Source organism: Vombatus ursinus, unplaced genomic scaffold (assembly GCF_900497805.2).
Source record: "Vombatus ursinus unplaced genomic scaffold, bare-nosed wombat genome assembly UNPS02005236.1, whole genome shotgun sequence".
NCBI classification, from domain to species: Eukaryota; Metazoa; Chordata; class Mammalia; order Diprotodontia; family Vombatidae; genus Vombatus; species Vombatus ursinus.
In genome coordinates this window covers 5,204,845-5,227,396 of record NW_020945014.1, presented here as the reverse complement: position 1 = coordinate 5,227,396, position 22,552 = coordinate 5,204,845, and the positions used below count along the sequence as shown (strand labels likewise).

At 37.1% G+C, this 22,552-nt stretch overlaps 1 protein-coding gene across 2 annotated transcripts in view; it reads right to left on the bottom strand.

The window, feature by feature from the left end:
• Positions 1-5,020: 5,020 nt before the first annotated feature.
• The window catches only part of AGO2 (argonaute RISC catalytic component 2), a 150,402-nt gene continuing 132,870 nt past the window's right edge, over positions 5,021-22,552 (bottom strand). For both annotated transcript variants that reach the window (XM_027845329.1, XM_027845320.1), the window contains exons 15-19: positions 20,388-20,582; positions 15,632-15,766; positions 13,302-13,403; positions 7,767-7,966; positions 5,021-5,921 (exon numbers count right to left, since the gene is read on the bottom strand). In XM_027845329.1, the coding sequence (XP_027701130.1) occupies positions 5,813-5,921; positions 7,767-7,966; positions 13,302-13,403; positions 15,632-15,766; positions 20,388-20,582 (741 nt within the window). In that variant the 3' untranslated portion in view covers positions 5,021-5,812. The remainder of the gene's footprint in view (positions 5,922-7,766; positions 7,967-13,301; positions 13,404-15,631; positions 15,767-20,387; positions 20,583-22,552) is intronic.

The window sequence follows — 22,552 nt, the reverse complement described above, 5'->3', positions numbered from 1 at the left end:
TAACCCACACAGTTCTAACATCTTAATACTGTAAATGTGGCAGTATCACAAAAACAAAGTACATCAATGATAGCATTTCTATTTCTGCAATTCATAGCATTATATACAGTCTTTTTCAAACAGCTACAGCAGATGACAAAGCTCTGACACAAGTCAAAAGTAACTTCTCAAAAAATCAGTGCAATTATTTTGAGTTGAAGGTTTGCTTATAAAACAGACAGCATGTGTGTATTTTGGGGCACATGGAGAAACACCCACAATATAAAAGTCAGAAGTGTACTGTTTAAATTGAAAAAAAAAAATTTTATGCCAGTCTAAACAGCCAGTGAAATTACTAGGGAGCAGTTTGCTTTGGGAAGGACCTAAATATAAATACAAGTTGTATTTTGAAAGGGAGTAGCCTGAAAAGAAGGAAATTTTCATTTGATGTACATTCCTTGTCTTGTGGGAGAAAGATATAAGTTCAGAAGAGATCACATAAAAATTTCTTATGGCTTGTCTAGGCCACCAGAATGGCCCTCTGTATTAAGTCAGTAACCAAACTTTTCCACATACACTCGCTAACTGAATTATATTAAACACAGGGAAATGCCCATTTAAAAAATCTACTGCTACCATCGAAGAGATCTGAAACTATAAGAAGTGTTGAGATCCTAGTTATTACAGCATGATACAGTGGGAGAGAGAGGGGAAATTCTGGATTTTTAGATAAGACTTAAGTTTGAATTTTGGCTCTGCTATCTGCTATTGCTGTGGCCACAGAAAAAGTCACAACCACTCAAGATTTCAATTTTTTTTTCCATTGGTAGAATTCTGGGCAGGGAGCAGAAGAGAAAGGAAGGGAGTTGGACAAAATGGTCTGTAAGTTTCTTTTCAGTTCCAAATCCTATGATAATGTGAGAAATCAACTACAAGTTATGTGGTGCTTAGCACCAGATACCATCTAATTGAGCCTCATTGATGTAGTGGTAAAAACATGGAACTAAAATCAGAAGACCTGGGTCCTGGTCCTGGTTCTGCCTCTCATTTACAGTGTGATTTTGGTCACATCATTTCCCCTCTTTGAGACCATTTCCTCATCTGTCAAATGAGAAGGTTGACCCAGGTTATTTCCAACTCTAGCATTCTATGACAAATGCTTAAAGAACTCTTAATGTAACCCTGTCTTTTGGGGAAAAAAAGCTGGTCTAAATTTAGCATTACTTAGATTAATAAAGCACAGGCAAATATTTCAGGAGGGAAATCTGAATCATTACAGATTGATGAAAAATTACACAACTCCATGTAGGTAAGAAAAGTAACAATCTATTTAGTGCTCTGTCCTTGCAAAATTACACTCGAGGTGTTTCCCTTCATAGAAGTTAAAAGGACCCATGCTAAGCTAAAGCATAAAGTCTGGGATAAAAATTTATATTATAATAACTTAGGTGCTGTGAAATGGAATAGACCCTTTGGTCAAATCAAACTAGGGTGTTATGTTGAAATAAATAGCAATTTTTGCATTTAATTAAAAAACCTTTTTTCTTAAAACAAAAACAAAACAAAAAAAAAAACCACCTAGGAACAAAATCTAACAGGCCTCTTGTTATGAATACTCAAAAGCTTGGGTAAACATTAGTAATTATTACTGGCCACAGCTGGGTCCAGATGGACATGATTTTAAGCCATGTTACCAAAGTGCATATTGAGGCTATGATATAAATGAGTTCAGCTCCGGGGGGCCCCTGTGGTTTTGAGTGGGTACAAAGTTGCTTTCTAAGGGGAATTTGATTTTTCTCCTCAAAAGTGAGTTTGGGAAAACTATATAAAGGCAATGTGATTTTTAATGGAAGATGGAGGCACCAGGTCCATGGAGTCACAAGTTTACATGCAAAAAGATGTCTGGGGGCAGCTAAGTGGTGCAGTGGATAGAGCATTGGCCCTGAAGTCAGGAGGACCTAAGTTCATATCCAGCCTCAGACCAAACACTTGACACTTACTAGCTGTGTGACCCTGGGCAAGTCACTTAACCCCAATTACCTTTAAAAAAAAAAAAGATGCCCTCAGATAGAAAGCAACTTATAATCCTGAAAATGTCAAAAGTTAGTTTTAGCTTTATAAAACCTAGATTAGGGAAACCCAGATTTACCAAAGATGAATAAGGGATATTTTTGCATGACAAAAGAATTCCCCCCCACCACTGCCAATGGGCTTCTTTAAATAGGCTTCCCAAATCTACTTAAGTCTTGGTTTACAGATCATTAACTATGGGTGGTAGGCAGAATTAGGAAACAACACATTTCTGCAAATAGCACTACAGTCAGAAGACCTGGATTTAAAAGTTTGGCTCTACTACCTACTAGCTGTGTGACCATGGGCAAGTCATTTCACACAGCTATTGATACAAGTTTCTTCATGTGTAATGTGGGTACAATAATACCTGTCCTTATTGACCTCACTAGGTTGTTGTGAGGATCAAATGAGATGGATGTGAAAGCACTTCTGTAAACTGTAAAGCACTATATAAGTGTGAGGTATCACCATCATTAATGGGTGTAAATAAGAATGTTTGTAAACCAAAACAGTTCAAATGCTTAAAAGGAATCTTACTGTGAACAATAAAAAGAATTCTATTGTGAAACCTTTTTTAAAAGCAATTAGATAAACTTTATCTTTTATATCTACACTGGAAATTTTATATCACTGTTCACATACACAGTTTACTTAAAGTGAGGTACACCTATTTGAGACAGGCAGGGCAAAAAAGCAAAGAAAGAATCAGGGTCCCTGCCAGATGAAAAAAGAATCACAAATGATGAGAACAAGGGAATATTCACTTTAAGGAAATTAATGGGTGTGCTCACTAGCAACACCACTTTGGGTAAAGCACAGTTCACCTATTCACAATATCTTGGGGGCATTTTATGTAAAAATGCAACCAGAAATAACTGGAAAGAAATATCTTTTGGCCACCATGTAAAGAGGGTCTTAATTTTGAATTTCATCTCGAAAAATTGTATATACAGTCATGAAATTCATTACTAGTTTAGAGATTTTTTTCTTCATCACTTATAGGAGAAATTAGTTATTTAAAAAAATTTATATCCCCTCCCTTCCCCCCTGAAAAAATCCCTAACTGGTGAACTTTTACAAAACAAACTATTACCTGAGAGACTGTTCTAGTTAGAGCCATTCTAATTTTGTAAAACCAAAGAATTACAAACATATTGGAGATATTTTGGTCTATTAATGCTTTGTACATTAAAAAGTCTTACAAAAGCAGTTACAGCACAGACCTATAGAGTAATTCTCAAAGTCCTTTAGGCCTACTTTAAGAAAATATTCTTCCCTTTGAAATATTGACAGGAACATCCTAGAAGAAGTCTCTATGAGTCTGTGCTTGATTGGCAATTACAAATGTACTTCTAGCTTAGAAAGGCATCCCCCATCCCCTTTTCTGTTGTCCATTTCCCTCAATATTGCCTTGCGGTTTCAATCAGTGTGAAAAGCAGGTTTCTTCCCAAACCTAATGAACTTCAATAGAGCCCACAGGTGCTTTCAGAAAAGGGTGGAACTAATTTGATTTTGGTTCCCACCAGTTTGGTACAAGAAAGGATTATCTCTTTAGGCTCTAACTCAGGTTAAAACTTGAGCCAAGAATGAATTTTTACCCCTCTCAAAATAGGTAAAGTGCCACACACCATTAAAAGGGAAGGAGAATGGCAACATTTCCTGTAGAATCTTCTGGAACAATTTTTTTTTTATAAAATGAAAACAATACAGCAAATGACTTAAACAGCAAGATAAGACTAATGCCATTAGAAGATAAGCACACACATACTACACACATACACACACACACCCACACATATACATACATAGATATGTAAATAACACTCATCCATTTGTTATTTCAGCCAAAATAACATGGGCAAGGTGTTCATTATAACTTGAAGTGTGGTTAAATCCCCCAAACTCATAGCCAGTAAAATAACAAATATAGAGAACTTAGGAGCCTATACCACAGTCCAGTCCATAGTTCCAAATAAGCTGGTTGCCTGCCATGTTGGCTGGAGGTAAATGTGGTTCAATGGTAGAACAAAATGAGAAAGCTTAATGGGTGAAGAAGCAAAGGTTACTTTTCTCCTATGTCTACACATTTAAAGTTGATCAGTTGCTTTAAAATATCTCACAGGAAAAAAAGAGCAAATCAGCACAAAACAGTGTTCTTGTTTGTATCCCCTCGAAATTGTCCATGATATATCGCTATTAGTGCAATGGTTTATACATGTAATAAATGCAAGTGACCCCAGTGTGCAAACCCTGACAGAAATATACATGCCTCGTACTTATCAATTTTAATGCTTCTCTTAAGAGAACGGCCGAATCTCTCTTACTATTGACTTAATGCATAACAGAGAGATTACTTTCTGCACAAGTAAACGAAAATTATTTCCTAGATATTTTACTGCATAGATTCCATGACACTTCCATGATAAAACCAGAAAACAGAACTGCTTTCCTGAACACCAACATCTTTTGGCTTACCGATAATCAAAAGAATAAATAAATTCCATTTTGTGCTTAAACCCATGGAGAAGGGAGGGCATATGCCCATCAGAATTGCTCATGGAAACAATACTGCTTGCTGTGATGTGGGCATACTTGTTATTTCTGGAACTGCAGGTTAAACTATCCACACTAATTATATGCCTCTCTGATCTCTGTCACATTAAAGTCAATTGCATATTCCTGTACTCAAACATTAGTATCCACATGATGTGGTTTTCATTTCTAGAATCCAAAATGCTCTTGATATGTCAAACAGAAAATATGAGGAGCACCCCTTGGCAAATAAAATAACAGCGCCTAACCTATCACATTAATACTGCTAACCATATATAATCTTTTTTTTTAACATTAAAGACTTAACAGTGAAAAGGATTGTACTGTATTTATCACCACAGACCCGTATTCTTTAGACTTTGGAAAGTAAGTATCACAGTCCTAGAGGACAAATCTTATGACTAGCTGTCGGTACTTTTTTTCTTTTTTTTTTTTTCCTACAAAATTTTATTAAAATGGCACTTATCTGCCAATTGCTCGGACCTTAGAAGTTTTCAACATGTCCTATTTCCGGCAAGAGTTTTGTATTTAATCTAATAAAAACATCAATAACACAGGAGAAAAGGAGGCATTGGAGAACAAAGCTCAGAAAATAAATCTGCCATTTGCTTAGTAGAAAGTTGGTTATAAATTACAATGGGAGCAAACTAGTTTGCCTTTGAAAATAAAACTAGAGGATACATACGGAATAGCCAAGGCTTTAAAACCAGAATAGTGTTCTGTGTTTTTGTTCCTTTGTACTCTTTAAGGAAAGTCACAGCTTTTGAATCCCATCAATTTTGTGGTGCATTAGATTGTTCACAAGTAAATTGAATGACAGGTAAAATAAAGTCTGTTTGTGTGTGGTTTTTTTTTTGTTTGTTTGTTTTTAAAGCCCTGAGATAATAGCTCTTGAATTAATTTTAGGAAACTTGGGTCTGTATTCTGAAAAGCAGCCTATAGATTTTGGCAAACCACATTTCCAACAGTGGCAGGGGTAGGGGATAGGGGTGAAAGATGAGGGCAGGGGGAAGGGAATTTTACAGGTCTGCAGCTCAAAATCCAAGTCTTAATGCAGGGACGGCTTTCTTTCTTGCACATGGAAAAGAACCTAGATGCATCCTGCTCCTTGCTGGCTGTCATGGGAGGGCTGGGCAACAGTTGGTCTGAGTGTAGCTGGTCTCATGTGAATCCAACTCTGTACTAAATCGCTAAACACTAAAACATGTTAAGCAAAGTACATGGTACGCAGCGTGTCCTGATGAACCTGTACTGCTTTCGCAAGTGCTTGGTGGTCTCTGCCATTACTCTGACCAGACGTGTGGCTTCCTTCGGCACTAAAGGGGAGGAAACAGATGAACAAACATTCAATCTACCCTGAAAGCGAATTTTCCATGGTGGTAAAACAAAAAGAAATAACAAATGACTTGGACATGGCATGAGGATACCAAAGGAGAGAACTGTATCACAGTGAGGGGTTGAGAGGTACAAAGGGAATTGAGAAACAAAAAGTCTATGTAGTAGCAGGGAGAGCACTGGGCAGAGAATCAGAAGTCCTAGGGTCTTGAACTAGTCTTTCCTCTGCCACAAATTAAATTTGTGACCTTGGATTGAGTCAGCTAAACTTGCTAAGCCTCAGGTTCCTTATCTGTAAACTGAGGTAAGGTTAGACTAGATGACCTCTGAGGTACCTTCCTGCTCTACTGTTATATATGATTCTGAATTCTCTAGCCCAAGGCCAGAGTGACTGAGAAAAGGCAATTCCTTAAACTGGGGTGCCAAACTCAAAATAGAAAAAGATCAAAAAAAAGAAAAAGATCCCTGCTGGCTAGCATATTGACTTAGAAAACCACAAATTAACGTTATATGTTATATTTTATTTTTATTTATCTTGTCAAACATTTCCCCAATTTTTTTAATCTGGTTCAGCTATTAGGAAGGCTTCTGAGAGTTTGACACCTATCTACCTCAGAGTACATGTTAAAAAAAAAACAATCCAGTAACGGGAGCCAAAAAACTTCATAGCTGCCTCCCACCCCAAACCGGGTTGATGGCCAAGAAAATAGTGTAAGTGTAAGGGTCTCAAATTAAGAAAGCCTAACCAAAACCAAGGCTTAAGGAAGATTTAACATTATGACATACATAACATCAAGGTTTGAACTGAATTTGATAAGTTTGGAGAATGTTGTTGCCCAAAAGACATTTTGAAGCTATTTTTAAAGGTTACTATGAGTAGACTCTGGGCAGCTAGATGGTACAGTGAATAGAGTACTGATCCTGGAATCAGAAGACTCATCTTCCTAAATTCAAATCTGGCCTCAGACAATGTGACCACAGGCAAGTCACTGAACCCTATTTGCCTCACTTTCCTCATCTGTAAAATGAGCTGGAGAAGGAAATGGCAAACCACTTCAGTATCTTTGCCAAGAAAACCACAAATGGGGTCACAAAGAGCGAGATATGACTGAAAAACAGCAACAAATGAGTATACTTATAAGTAAGAACTGAAAGATCAGTCCAGTCACTTCATTCATACACATGGGAACCAAGTAAGATAAGTGATTTGCCTAAGCCCACTGGTAGCAGAGCTGGGATGTGAACTTGAATCTCTGATTCCTAGTGCTGAGTTCTTCTCATTGCATTGCAATTTAATTTTTCAAAAGGAATACTGAAAACCCCTAATATTCTATTAGGCTGCCACATCCTTCAGATTGTTAATATGAACAAAAAGTTTTGGAGCCAAGGAAATAACCCAGATAATGTTGAGTTTGTTTTTTTTTTAAAATCACTTCTTGGCCTCAGACACTTGACACTTACTAGCTGTGTGACCCCGGGCAAGTCACTTAACCTTAACTATTTCATCAAAAAAGCAAAACAAAACAAAACAAAAAAACCCACTACTTCTTTTAACAAGATTTTCAGGACATTTTCAAATTAATTGGATTATCTTTCCTAATGTTGCAGGTATAAATAAATTAGGAGGTGGTTAATAGCCAATCAAAAAAGGAGCTGCCAACTCATGGTTTTAAAATAATGCCATTTCAAAGTGACCATGGAAAAAAGTCAATTTTGATACAGAATTTCTCATTTCCTCTTACAACTCAGCCAGTGATTCTGACCAAGAGGCACAAAGTTTACAGAACTTGAAATATTGACTGAATGGGAAGGGAAATTCTACTTACCTATCATGTTCTTTATCCACCAGATGATATCTGGCCCTGAAGGCCACCAGGTGCGCATAGTAGGCTGGTGCAGGGATAGAGACAGAGCGTGTACAGCGCACATAGGTATGACACAGTTGATAAGTCAAAATCTGTAGTTCATCTGAAGAAAAACGATTGTCATCCCAGAGGACATGATAGTGTGAAGGCCTGCTTGTTCCCTAAAAATTAAAAAGATTTCTCAAGTCAAACTCCAGTTTAAAAATAAACAAAACAGAAAGCACTTGTCTAGAGAAGAAACAATTCTTAATTACATACTAGACCAGGAAGAAGAGTAGACATATTCTTTCCTCCTTCACTATCATTTCCAGATCATTTTTGTTATTGCCACCTTACTCAACAATTGTCCAGTTCATACAATCTATATTAGCCAGTCTTTATCACCTGGTTCAGATCCTTGAGGCAGTGACCCATTGGATTCTAGATATTTTTTTCCTTCCTTTATCATCAAACAATTCAGCACCTGGTTAAGTCTTTCTTTCTTCCCCAATTCCACCTTCATGCACAGGGACTTCAATATAAAAATTGATCTATCACCTTCAACAACATACCCTGGCTTCTAAGTTCATTAACTGTTTCAATTCCCAGGATGTACAACCTCACTTTAGACTCCTGAAGCACCAAACCATATTAAATGTAATTGGGAAATATTTAATAAAATAAATAAAAGTCCAATGTAGATAATGTTAATTTCTGTGTGTTTTTTTCAAGTCAGTATGTGATGGCAGAGATCCATTTCTGTTTGAGTTTGACACTATTGCTCTATACCACTCACCCACAGAAGTAGACTTGCCCCTTGATTTCACTACCAACCATGACTGGACTGTACATGTGTTGTGGAACTCTGAAATTCCTCTCTGTGTCATGATTCCAATCTAATCTATCCATCCATCTATTTATCTACCATTCCTTTGCCTTACAAGTCCTATAGAGATTCTGTGCTTTTACTGTGAACTTCATTCCATGGTTCTCAACCTGGGGTCCATGAACTTATTTTTGGATAACATTTGTAGATATGAACAAAAAGTTTTGGAGCCAAGGAAATAACTTGGATAATGTTGAGTTTTTTTTAATCACTTCTTTGAACAATCCTACGTATTCCTATGTATTTTGTAATCCTATGAATTTTATTTTAGGCATTTTTTGGGGGAAGCAATTGAGGTGAAGTGACTTGCCCAGGGTCACCAGCTATTTAAGTGTCTGAGGCCAGATTTGAGCTCAGTTTCGCCTGACTCCAGGACCAACTGCTCTATCCACTGAACCACCTAGCTGCCCTTTACTTTAGGCATTTTATGAATATTTTGCTGAGAAGGGGTCCATAGACTTCATTAGACTGCCAGAGGGGTCTTTGATACACAAAAGGTTGAGAATCTCTGTTACTGAACCATTTGTCTCTCCTGTTCAGGTCTCGTTTTTCTTTCTTCACAGTCTTGACAAAAATCAACTCTACAATTTCTGTTATTTTTAAATCCCTTGTCCTTTTGCCAGACACACTTTACTAAATACTGTTCCTCTCTCAACCTCCTCACCCCACCCCAATCCACTTTCTCTGCCCCCTCCCCCATGCTGCATCAGAGCACAGCTGGAAAAACGGAGAAGTTATCTCCTTTTAATTGGGCTATCAGTGTTCCCAAGTAATCATTGTATTCTTCCGTTATCACCTTTTCCACAATAGCAATTCCATACCTTCTCTTTTCTCCTTAACCCACTTAGACCATCCTTTCTCTCCTAAACAGGTCTTGCTTTCTACTTTATTGGGGAAAAAAATTCAACAAAATTTATTAAGGGCCAAGTATGTGAAGGAACCACTTTAGGTACTGGTGATACAAAGCCAAAAAAGAAACTCTCCCTGACCACAATGAGTTTACATTCTATTGGGAGGGAAGGGAGGCAGGGAAGAAAAGGAGAATATAGTCTGCACACAGGTAAATATAAAAATATATACAAAGTATTTCCAAGAGGAAGAGTGTACTAACAACTGGTTAGGAGAGGTACGCAGGAAAGGCCTCATGTAACAGGTGGTTATGAAGTTCATGAAAGAGCTGTACTTTGAAGGAGCTGGGGAATTCTATGAGATAGAAGGGAGAAGGGATCACATACCACACATAGAGAATTACTTGTGCAAAGGCAGGAGGCGGGAAATGGAGCATCCTGTATGAAGAGCAGTTAGCAAGCTAGTTTGATGAATACAGTGTAGCGAAGGCGAGCAATATGAAGTGAGACTGAAAAGGCGTATGGGCAACAGATTGTGAAGGGCTTTAAACACCAGGCTGAGAACTTTATGTTTTCCTAGAGGCAACAGGAAGACATCCATCTATCTATGTAGCGGAAGGCACGACTGAATCTGTGTTTTGGGAAGATTAGCTCGGCAGGTATTACATAGCAGATGGATTGGAGAGTGGGAGAAACTGGAAACGGGAAGACCATATTATAACATTCAACAAAATATATAATAAGGCATATTATAACATCAAAGCAGGAGATAAGGAGGACCTAGAGGTACAACTGACAAGACTTAAAAATTGGTTAGATCAGAAAACCCCATGGACATTAATGGCGCGCGAGGGTGCACAGAGTCATGAAGAGTTGGACACAACTGAATGACTGAACAAGATCAATCATCCAATAATGACTTATTAAGTGCTACTTAATAATAAACAAACATTTGCTGTTGTTATGTCAGACTCTTTGTGACCCCATTTGGGGTTTTCTTGGCAAATATACAATAGTGGTTTGCCATTTCCTTCTCTAGCTCATTTTACAGATGAGGAAACTGAGGCAAATAAGGTTAAGTGACTTGCCCAGGGTCACACAGCTAGTAAGTGTCTGAAACCACATCTGAACTCGGGTCTTCATGATTCCAGGCCCAATGTTCTATCCACCGAGCCACCTAGCTGACCCAAACATTTATTAAGTGCCTAAGATGTGCCAGGCATTGTGCTAAGTGCTAAGCATACCAGGAAAGATAAAGATAGCAACTACCCTCAAACAAGGACTTCACAATCTAATTGGGAGACAATATGTAAATAACTGGGCGTATATCATCACCAAATTTGGAGATACAAAGACTAAAGCAAAACAGCCAACTCATTCAAGGAGCTTATTTTTTTGGGGGGCTGGGGGGTGGAGAGGAGACAATACGCACATACTGATACATACAGAATACATACAAGCTAATCTTTGGGAGGACTTCACAGAGAAGAAAACACCTGGGCTGAGTCTTGAAACAAAACAAGAATTCCAACATCAGCTTGGTTGCCTTAGACTTTCAAGGGTTGTGGCTGGCAGCAATGTGTAATAAGGCAGGAAAGGTAGCATGAGGTTGTACCACGAAAAGCTTAAAATAGCAAACAGAGGACTTTATACTTGCTTCTTGAGGTAAGAGGTAGCTACAGCCATTTTACAGGAAACTTTTCCCAAACCCTTTTAATTCTAGTGTCTTCCTTCTGTTAATTATTTCATATAAATCCTATATATAGATTGCTTTGTTATATTTGTTTGCATATCATTTCCTCCATTAGATTGTAAGCTCCTTGAGAGCAGTGATTGTCTTTTTGTCTCTTTTTGTATCCTTAGTGCTTAGCACAGTGCCTAGCACAAATAAATAAATGCTCAATAAGTGCTTAATAAATGTTTACTGATTGATTGATTGATAGGAGGTGAGTAGTCAGGCTTTCATTTAAAGGAAATCACTTTGGTGGTTGTGTGAAATATGAATTGGAGTAGGGAGAGACTTGTAGCAGGGAGACCAACTGGAAGACTATGGCAAAAATCTAGGAAAATGGGGCAGCTAGGTGGCACGGTGGATAGAGCACTGGCCCTGGAGTCAGGAGGGTCCAAGTTCAAATCCGACCTCAGACACATAATACTTCCTAGCTGTGTGACTCTGGGCAAGCCACTTTACCTCAACTGCCTCACTAAAAAAAAAAAATCTAGGAAGATGTAATAAGGGTCTAAACTAGGATTGTCGATGTGAGTGGACAGAAGAGGACACATATGGGAACTATTAGAGATGCAGAAATAATTCAGTAACTTTTTAGACTCATCTCCTTCCTTCCAGACTTTCTCTTCTCCAATTCATCCTCCACAATTGTTATTCCCAAAAGAGGTGTTTAATTTTTGTCTTTGTATTTCCAATACCTAGCATAGTGTTCCTACCTGATGTTTGTTGAATTATTATTTAACACTAGAAACATTCCAGAAGTGTTCTTGGTATGGTTAGGGTTAATATAATAATGGTCTATTTTTGCCACTTATGGAGGGATCATAGAATCTTAAGATGAGGTAGGAGCCTTACAAATTATTATATGTAGTGCATTCCTAGTAATAATCAATCCCTTCTAACCAGGTCCATTACAAATGGTCATCAAGCCATTACTCATTTTTTTTGAGGCAGCCAATATCACTGTTAGAAAATTCTTCCTTTTGGTGAGCCGAAATATGTCTCCTTTTAATTTTCATTATGTAATTTGGAAGTAGGTTCTAAATTCTTTATCCTTGCCTCTCTTACCATCTTATCCATCCATTCTAGGACTGCTCTGGAGGGCCACTTAGAACAAGCCTAATTCTCCTTCCTGGAGAAGGAAATGGCAAACTACTCCAGTATATTTGCCAAGAAAACCCCCAAATGGGGTCACCAAGAGTCAGGCACGATTGAAATGACTAAACAACAACAATTCTTCTTCCATATGACAACCCATTAGTTTTCTGAATATAGGCAGGTGACCCCCTTGAAATCTTTTCTTCTTTAGAATTCCTTCATGATTACATAACTAGGAATGTAGAGTTATCCTTACTTGTCCTTTCAACTAGACTGTAAAAGTTCCTGGGGCCTAGGGACTGTGCCTTATTCTTCTTTTGTTTCTACCATAGTGCCCACTACGAGACTAGCTACAAACACACTAACTGCAGAATAAATACTGGTTAAATAAAATGACTTTGTAATTAGGAAATTTCCCTAAAGTTTCACAGTGAAATTACCAAACAAAAGACCAAGGGAAAAAATCTGACAAGAAAAGGGGAAAGGCTCAAGTTGTATAACCCACACAGACAATTTAAGTCACATTTCCTAAAAACACAACAATAACAACCTGCTTACATAGAAACACATAGGAATATGTTTCTATTCTATGAGTAATTTCATAGTTATCATTTACATTAGTTCTCTTACTTTATAAATGAAAAAACTGAGGCAGAGGTACATGATATAACCTAGGCTTTCAATGGTAAAGTTTTCTTTTTTAAAAAGAGGATAGTCTATTGTTCATGCTCATAATGAATAAATACTGGGTTTTTTCCCCCTTAAACATGCTTCACTGCCCAAAGAGCATCTCAATAAGATCCTAGATGGCTGAAACCATTTCTCATACGGTGTAGGCGCTCAACAATCATTTGGTTAGGGAATTTCACAATTAATCCAGAGCTGCCATACATAAGTGATCACTGTTAAACATTATAGTTCAAGTCACTCAAAAAGCCAGAAATACTTGGCCGTACCTGAATACCAGCGTGGCTGCACAGGTAAAAGTCAAATTCAGATGGGTGGGTAATTTTGGTGTCTACTGTTGTCCCTGCTGGAATATTTCCACTCTTCCCAACCTATAGTAAAAGAGGAGTAATATTAAGTAATACAAATGGACAGAGTTAAGTCATACATTAAAAGTATATATATCAAATCTACTTGTTCCCCCAATATCTAATATTCTATTTGAGATGGGTAATGACACAATTAAAAATAGATTTCTAGTAAGACCTTAGGACCATTACAAGGTATTGTAACACTATTGATGCGGTAACAGTAAGAATGGACTTAAGAGTAAATAAGCCTATTTAAGCAGAGAAAAAACAAAAAAAAATTTAAACACAAAGGGAGGAATTAAAGAAGCTTTAATTTAGATTCAAAGATTAAAGCCCTCAATTTGAGGTACAGATAGTGGTACAACATTAAAGAATCTCAAAATGTTCAAATCATTTTGGACCCTTTCCACTTCTCCCCACTGTTAGTCAAAATATTTTGTTCAATTATTCCATAAAAATATACCTATCCCATCACTTCTCTACTGTAGATGCCTGAAGTGTCTCATTAGCTTTATAATTTGGTCATCTGGCCTCAAAATCTCTTACCACTCAAATCCATCCTATATATCATTGTCAGATTAGCCTTCCTAAAATATTGTTCTGCACAAAACCTCCAACAGCTATACATCACATGTGCAATACAAAGTATTCCTTAAAGAAATAACTTAAATAGCTAGAGGAATATACAGTGCTCATGGCTAGGTTATACCAACATAAAAATGACTAAGCTAACAAAGTTAATTTTCAGTTTTAATATTAATATTAAGTGAGGTATAAAATACAAAGTATTGGTACCACCTCTCCAAACAGAAAAGGGATTCCCTAAAGAAGGCAAGGTCCTTCAGATGCTCCTGTTTACAGCTAACATTCTGCTGATTGTATGAAGCCCAGGAACACTGCACAGGCTCCTAAATGAGATTTCCAATCACTCAGGAGGTTGGCCTAGCAATCCATACAGGAAAAATCAAGTGGAGAAAGAATTCCTATTGTTTAGGCTATAATATTTAGTTGGATGGACAGTCATATGAACTGGTCTATCACTGCATACAATTTGGGCAGAATGTGAATAGAGAATGAGCTGGGCCCAGATTTAAAATAGGAGGAAATGAGTGGTTTTGACTGCATTTAAGTTTACTGAATAGTGCTTTCAAGGATCACAAGCTTCTCCACAAAAGTAAAATTAAAGTTCACCATCAGCAGTATTTTACGTGAAGAAGTAGTATATTAATGTTTGCAATTAAAGCTGACAAAGGGCTTTACTCATAACTAACTATTGAAATAACTAGGACAAATAAAATTATCACTGTTTAACACAGGTAGAAACTGAGGCACAGAAATGAAATGGCTTGTTTCCTTGGTCAAACAGCCAATAAGCTTCAAGAAAACTTCTAGTCCTTCTAACTTAAAAAGTCCAGTCTTCTATCCACTACACCATGATAGTACTAAATACCATACTTACAAGACTTGTCCCCCAACAATGCTCTGCCTAATGCCATGTTTTGTTAAAAGTTAATCAACGGTTTTTAGCTGATTTATAGGCAGTTGCAAAATGATCTCTATTACTAAAGTTATAAACTAAAGAGTAAGAGAACATAGTAGTAGGAATATGTAGGTGCATAGCACTTATTAAGTAATTAATGGCAGAGTCAGCCAGGAGTTCCCAAATAGTGAACCATAAGAGTGATGAAACAGAACATAGTTGGCACCTGCATTTGGGTTGTAACATTTAACAGTCCTGTGAAATAAAACATTTAACAGTCCTGTGAAATAAGAGGCCAAGTTGATCCTCGATGCCTGTAATTTGAAAGCTTCCAGACATAAGAAAAAATCCAACACAAATTAACTTTATCCTTCTACTACACCAGGTATTCATAAACTGATGGATCCTATCCCATCCTAATCCTCTCCAGTTTTTAAAGGTCAGATTTTTGGCAAGTAAATAGATGGGAGATCATTTAGAAATAACATATGATAATAGTTTTGCTTCAATGGTATGGAAAAAAGTTTATTCTGTGCAGGGGTGGTACACAGCCTAAGGGTAGGGCAGAGGTACAATCGATAAGTGTGTCATCAATTTTAAGGCTGGAGATAAAGGCATGCTAAGTATATAAAAAAAAAGTCTCAAAACTACATGAAATTATGGATGATTCATATTTCCTAAGTCTTACACTTGTGGAAAATCTGATCTGTCTTATTTGGTGAGCTCAGGAGCAACGCCAATTCTTCACTGATGAATTGTTACAACTTACCCGCTCATTTTTGTCAGTACAGAAAAGCCTGGTGTGATGCCTTTTCTGAACAACTATAAATGTAATTCCAGGCTGGTAGTCTTTTTCTAGTTTAATGCATGCCTCTCGGATAGCCAACAGCTCATGATGAAGAACCTAAGTGAAATGGAAGAAAAAAAGACAGGATTAGGAATTGTTGAGCTTTTTAAGTGACTCTTAGAATTCACACTAAATCCTTTAATAATGTTAATTCCAACTTAAAAAAAAGAAAGGATATACTGTACAACTGAAAAAGTCAATTTTGAATTAAAGAATTGACAATGAAAAATGGGAAATGGATAACAGAAATAACATCAATACCAATTATAACAATTTCATATTGAAGTTTTAAAATAATTCCACTGACACCTGAAATTGGCTTAGTCAGCAAATAGAAACACATGGGTTACTTGCTAGACAGAGAGTGCAGCCAAAAGCAACAATGGCTGACAATACAAACTCCTTTGTAAGATAATGAAGATTACAAGGAGTATTATCTCATAAAGCAGAGAGAAGCTATGGATGGTAAACCCAGTTTAAAAAAAAAAAACTTGAGAAGACTTTCAATGAAAGTCATTACTAGACATTCGAGGGCAAAAAATGGGAGGACAACAAACAGAAGAAAAATGGAAAAGATCAACAAAGTCAACACTTTTGACTATTCAAGACAGTGGAACCACCCTACTTGAAATTTCTAATAGCACAGTTTAGAGGGAAGATATAACTGGTAATACAGGGAGAACAAAGACAGAAAAGGCATCCTGATTGAACAAAGTGTATATGGAGGACATTTGGGCTGGGTTGGATATTCAAAAGATGAAGGTTTGGAAATACCTTCTCTAAGATTACCAATGCTTTATTAATATCAATTTATTAATAATAAATCCAATGGCCTTCTCTCAAATCCTAATCCCACTTGAACCTTCTATTTTATTTCCTCCTGGATACTTTATCCTCCCTTGGCTTCTGCTTTCTTCTTTACATCCTCTTTCTTGGTGACTTCATCTGTTTCCACAGAGTCAAGTTATCACCTTTATGTAGATGGATTCCAAATTTATATCTGCACTAGTACTCTGTTAGAGCAACAGTAGTAGTGGTGTCAAATGCAAATAGAAACAGATCTAAGTGGGTTTCACATTGTCTTAGAAATGAACATCATTGATGCTGTATTGTAGTTTTATTTATTTTGCTAAAACATGTCCCAATTATATTTTAATCTGGTTCACCTGTGCTGCAAGTTGGACACTTCTGATCTGGAGTATTGTGTTCAGTTCTAGGGACCACATTTCTTATTAAGAAGGACACTGATATATTGAAAAGCACTCAGCAGGGCAACCAGGACAGTGAAGGGTCCTGAAAACACAACATGAAGCTTGTTTGAAGGAGCTGTTAACCTGGAGAAGACTTGGTGTATATGACAACTCTCCAAGAATTTGGAAGACTGTCATGTGGAAGAGAAAACAGGACTTGCTCTGTTTGGCTATAAAGGGTAGAACTAGGAACAATGAGGAGTACAAGTTGTAGAGAAACAGATTTTAATACCATATAAGGAAAAATGTTCTAACAATTATATGGTGCATTGGGGATGGGGGTTGGGCAATTGGAGAGGAGGTACGGGAAGAATTTAACATCACTGGACATCAAGTGGTGGCTGAATATTGGAAAGAGAATATCTATTCCTGTATGAGTTGAACAAGGTAACTTGTGTTAACCTTTTCAACTAAGAGGTTATGAATTCAGTGACTCCTGATTTACATGCTTGCCTCACAGCATTGCTACGAAGATCAAATGTAAGAATGTATGTAATGTTGTGTACACACACACACACACACACAGAAACAGGATGTTACAAAAATTTTACTGCAGTTTTAAGCTTTAACAGTTTAAAAGTTATTAAAGCTTAAAACATTGCATTAAGACGTTTGGGACACTATCCATCCATCCATCCATTCATGTATCTATCTATGTTTTATACACACACATATAGATACATACATATTCATTATCTTTATATATCTCTAGAGATATATAGATGAATAGACAGCAAGATATGGAACAGATAAATTATTAGCAGCAATCTTCTGTTCAAGTTTCCCTCTAATGCTTCATCATTGCATAGAGGCAACTCTAAGTTCTTGAAGGTCATACCAACAGAATGGAAATCCTGGTAGTTCAAGATGGGAAAGCTCCGAGTATGGTTCTGCTGATAATTGGAGGCATTAGCCTCCAAAAACCAGCCTATTTGGAAGTTGGAAAAGTCTCCCTCCATTAGTTTGGCCCCAGAGTGCTGACTTGGGCCACAATCATTAATATTGAAGACCATCGACTTGTATGGGGTTATGATTAGATTCAGGGGACAGACAACCTGAAGAAATCACAGGTTCTAGAAACTTTATTATTATTTTGCTTTTTGGTGAGGCAATTGAGGTTAAGTGACTTGCCCAGGGTCACACAGTTAGTAAGTATCAAGTATCTGAGGTCACATTTGAACTCAGATCCTTCTTACTCCAAGGCCAGAGCTCTATTCACTGGGCCACTTTGCTTTCCTAGCTTTATTATTATTAGGAGTGCTAATATTGTTGGTTACTGGAAGGACAACAAGTGAGTATCCTTTAGTACCATTTTTATATGTAATAAAATGTTCTGAGATAGACACACAAGTGAGTTTAGAAAGGATCTGACGATCCCTGTTCCAAAGAGCTCTTCTGAAACAATTATTCACATTCTCCATTTCCCATGCCTATGTATAAAAAATACATCTACAAACAGGCTTATCCATGCTTCCCAAAGATGGAAAAATGTTAAGAAAGAACTGTTAAAAAATGAACACATTTTGAAAGAGAATTATTTGTAATGGCCTCATCAAGCACTTGTTGTGAAATAGTAAAGTGGTTTCTTAACAAAGGAAGGTCCTTTAAAGTCTGATTTGAAGGGGGGAGGGTAGTGTTAAAATTAAGACTACATCTAGCCCTCATTAGACCAGATTCTGTTGCCCCCCATTTTACAAGAAAGGAAATTGAGGCAGTGAACTAAAGTTAAGCAACAGTAACAACAAACCTACGATATGTACCTCACTAAAAAGAAAGATATAAACTTACAAATGAAATGCAAGTATGTGCATTTATACTCTGTACAAGAATCAGAACTAGAGGCAAAGGGAAATTTGATAGAAGTGAATGGTTCTATGGGGGAAATAGTGATATCCAAAAGTGAACCACTATCTTTCCCCTTACATCATCCCATCTTCCAAACTTTTCTATTCTCTAGTCTCTCAGATCTATAACCTTTGCATTATCCTGGACTCAATTTCTTGAACTTCACATACCCAATTAGTTGCCTTATCTTGCCATTTCTAACCATCTTTTGCATATGAACCTTCTCTCCACTCACACAATTACCAGCTCATTTTGGGTCCTCATCACCTCTTGCCTAGATTACTGTAATAGTTTCCTAACTGTAGACGATCACTGAGGATCATTGTCCCAGATGAACTCTTCCTGGAACACGATCATCAATTCTGAAGTTCCGTGCAAGTATGTTCTTAATATCAATAGATGACACATATGAATGAAGCAATGACGCAATGAAGAATTTGGAAAGAGACTTGAACTAATCCAATTCTTAATATTTACTAAAATTACAACCAAGGACAAGTCACTTTTGGGGGAGATTTTAAAATTAAGCCTGCATCTGACTCTCACTAGATCAGATTCTGTTGCCCACGTTTTACAGAGAGTTTCTCAATGCAATCTCAAATCCAAAATGTCCAAAACTGAACTCATCATATAGAGTACTGAGGTGCTGGAAGAGAATCTTCACTAGTTTGAACACAGGGTGATGACTTTTTGGCCACAAAAATGATTGGAAACTTGTAAAGGGGTTGTGATCAATATCAGTGGTTGAATTCTGTCTACAAATCCATCTCAGGAAGGGCACTGATTCACAGGACAGCAATCATAAAAGTGAAGGGTATCTCAACCTCAGTTTCCTCATTTAGGATACCTTCATGATATCTTCCTCATAGGGTAGAAGATAAAATGTTTTATAAACCTTTAAGTGAGATAAGAATAGGAGAAAAATCATCACTGCTCATAATATTCACTGGGGAGTGAAGGCCATTGGTTTATCAGTATTCTAAGGACCAGTAGCCCCAAATGATGGATCAGGTTGAATGTCATGAGGGACGGAGAGAGTTTAAAGGAAGCAGGCTTGGCTTGCCCCAGCTCCACCAAAGAAAAGAGTCTAAGAGGAGTAAACAAGAAATAGAATATTACCCTCTATGATTCCCTGTTCTACCACTTACTAGCTTTGTGACCACACGGAAGCCATGTAACCTCTTCCTCTCTGAGCAAGAGTAAATTATAATAAAGACTTCACAGCATGACGAGAAAAGCACTTTATAAGCATTCAAATGCTGTTCTTAATCTGGTGTCTGTGAATTTAGTTTAAAAACATTTTGTTGACGATATTTCAATATAACGGTTTCCTTTGTAATCCAATGAATTTTATTTTATGCATTTAAGAGCATTATTCTTAGAAGTGGGCCAGTCTTCAACAGACTGCCAAAGGGGTCCATGATACAAAAAAGATTAAGAATCCTTGTGACAGAGAAATGTGAGATAATGATAAAAATAAAATAAATGGAGAAAAACTACACTAACAATGGTTAAATTAGTCATAAAAATTCAATGAAAAAATGAAAAGGGTTGGAACAGGGCAGAAGAAAAATTATCCCAACCTGTTGAAACTGTCCCTCAGAAACACCATCTCTATAGAAGATGATGCGAGTTGGTTTGAAGCGTGTTGACTTATAGAACTGAATAAGGAGCTCTCGGACCATTGCAGCCAAATCTTGGATGATCTCTTGCCGGTGCTGCTGAACTCGCACAGTTGCACAATAACGATTAGGGTGGGCATCCATGCTTCCTACAACCTGTTAAAAAACAGAGTTCAGTTTTCTCACAACTGCCTTGTCACAAAAGATCCCAGTAAAGGAGACTAACTTTATGCTGTCAATAAGACGTAAGAGTTACAGATTTTACAAAGAATCATTAGATCATAATTTTGGAAAGCGGCTTGGAGGTCATCTATGCCAACCCCCCCCAATGGAACAACTTAAGCCTTTCTTCTGACCTCCATGTTTTACTGTGAGCATACAATTATTGCCATTACACACTGAATATTAAGATAAAAAAAAAAGGAATTCCAAAGCAGAGCATTTTTCTCTAAGCAATAATTTACAAGAAAACAGAATTCGTACACAGGCCTCCCCTTCCCCACCCTCCAAGAGTAACAGACCACTGCAAAAGGAGAGAAATTTTTTTGGGGCATCTGAGCAATCCTGTTTAACCCACTTCAGATAGATGGGAACTTTATCTGGTATTGAGCACAGTAATATATACAGGCCAATAGGAAGGAGAAAGATATTTGAGGGTGGGAGTTTACCCTCATAGTCAGACTAAGCGACTATTTACTTTTTCTTCTATACTGGGTAGGGAAAGCAAACCTATACATTTAGAGGGTAATGATGGGGCGTGGGGAAGAAAAGAAAGGTGTTTGTGACTTCATCATTTTACAGAACTCTCAATACGTAAACTCGCCCTGATGATGGAAATCAGCAACTCGTTGGTAATTTCGAGCAGAAAAGTTATCTAGTCTGCACTAAGAAGTGAAAGCAACTGTTCAGGTCATATCATCAGTGGATGTAACACTGGCAGTCCTTGAATCCAACCTGACATCAAAGTTCACATGCTGCCTTTCTATTCATTAACTTTTAAAAGCTATTCAGGAAAAAGAAAGTCTTACAGAGAAATAACTAACAAATATAATACAGAAAAATAGACCAACTCCTAGAAATTACTTTTTCTTCCCACCTAAAACTTCTAACAAAATTAGGGCCTAAATTACTACATCTTTTCAGAAAATCTTCCAAAATCAGTTTGAGTCAGTTATTTTTTTTTCTTATTTCCAGGTGACAATGAGACAATCTACAGGACTATTTACCAGGTTCTCTGAATCCAAACTTTAAAAAGAAAATCTGCTAATGTTAACTCATTAGCACCTATTAAAAAGCCATTAGTCAAGGTTTAAAAAAAAAAAGCTTTGAGGGTCAAATTGCTCATGTTGGGATTAATACAATATCAATAGATTTAAAAAACCTATTTCTAATAACTTCAAATTAGGAAGGAGGCTAAAAACATATTACTTCCCATATTATCAAAAATCTGAACTTAGATAATAACGCCTCCAAATATAGCAACCAACAAAAACTTAGTTATGTATCTTCAAAATTTCTGCCTATTAAAAAAATAAAATGAGAACTCAGTAAGAGAAACAGCATTATGTAGTAGAAACAGCAACACCTTAAGACTTAGGTGCTAGTGCTAGTTCTGCCTGCAAAATTGAATGGCTAATTCACAGCCAAATTACTATTTGTTTCTAGGCTTCATCCTGTTCTTGTTCAGTTGTTTTCAAGTGTGTCCTGCTCTTCATGACTCCATTTGGGGTTTTCTTAGCAAAGATATTGGAGTGGTTTGCCATTTTCTTCTCCATCTCATTTTACAGATGAGGAAACTGAGAAAAACTGGGTTAAGTGACTTGCCCAGGGTCACACAGCTAGTAAGTATCTGAGGCTGGATTTGATCTCCCACTGAACTACTTAGCTGCTCTATTCCCTATGACTACAGGTCTTCAAATGGAGGCTGGATGACTGTCAGTGATATTTGTTGTAGAGGAAGGTTGAAGAGATAACTAAAATATCAACTGGAGAAATTGACCTCTGAGTGACCTTCCAACTTTGAGATTTTGTGATTAGATGATAGAATTTTAGCTTGGTAAAATATTCTGAATTGTCTGTCCTATGAGGGCCCTATTAGCTTTGGAATTCAATGTGTGGATTCTAAA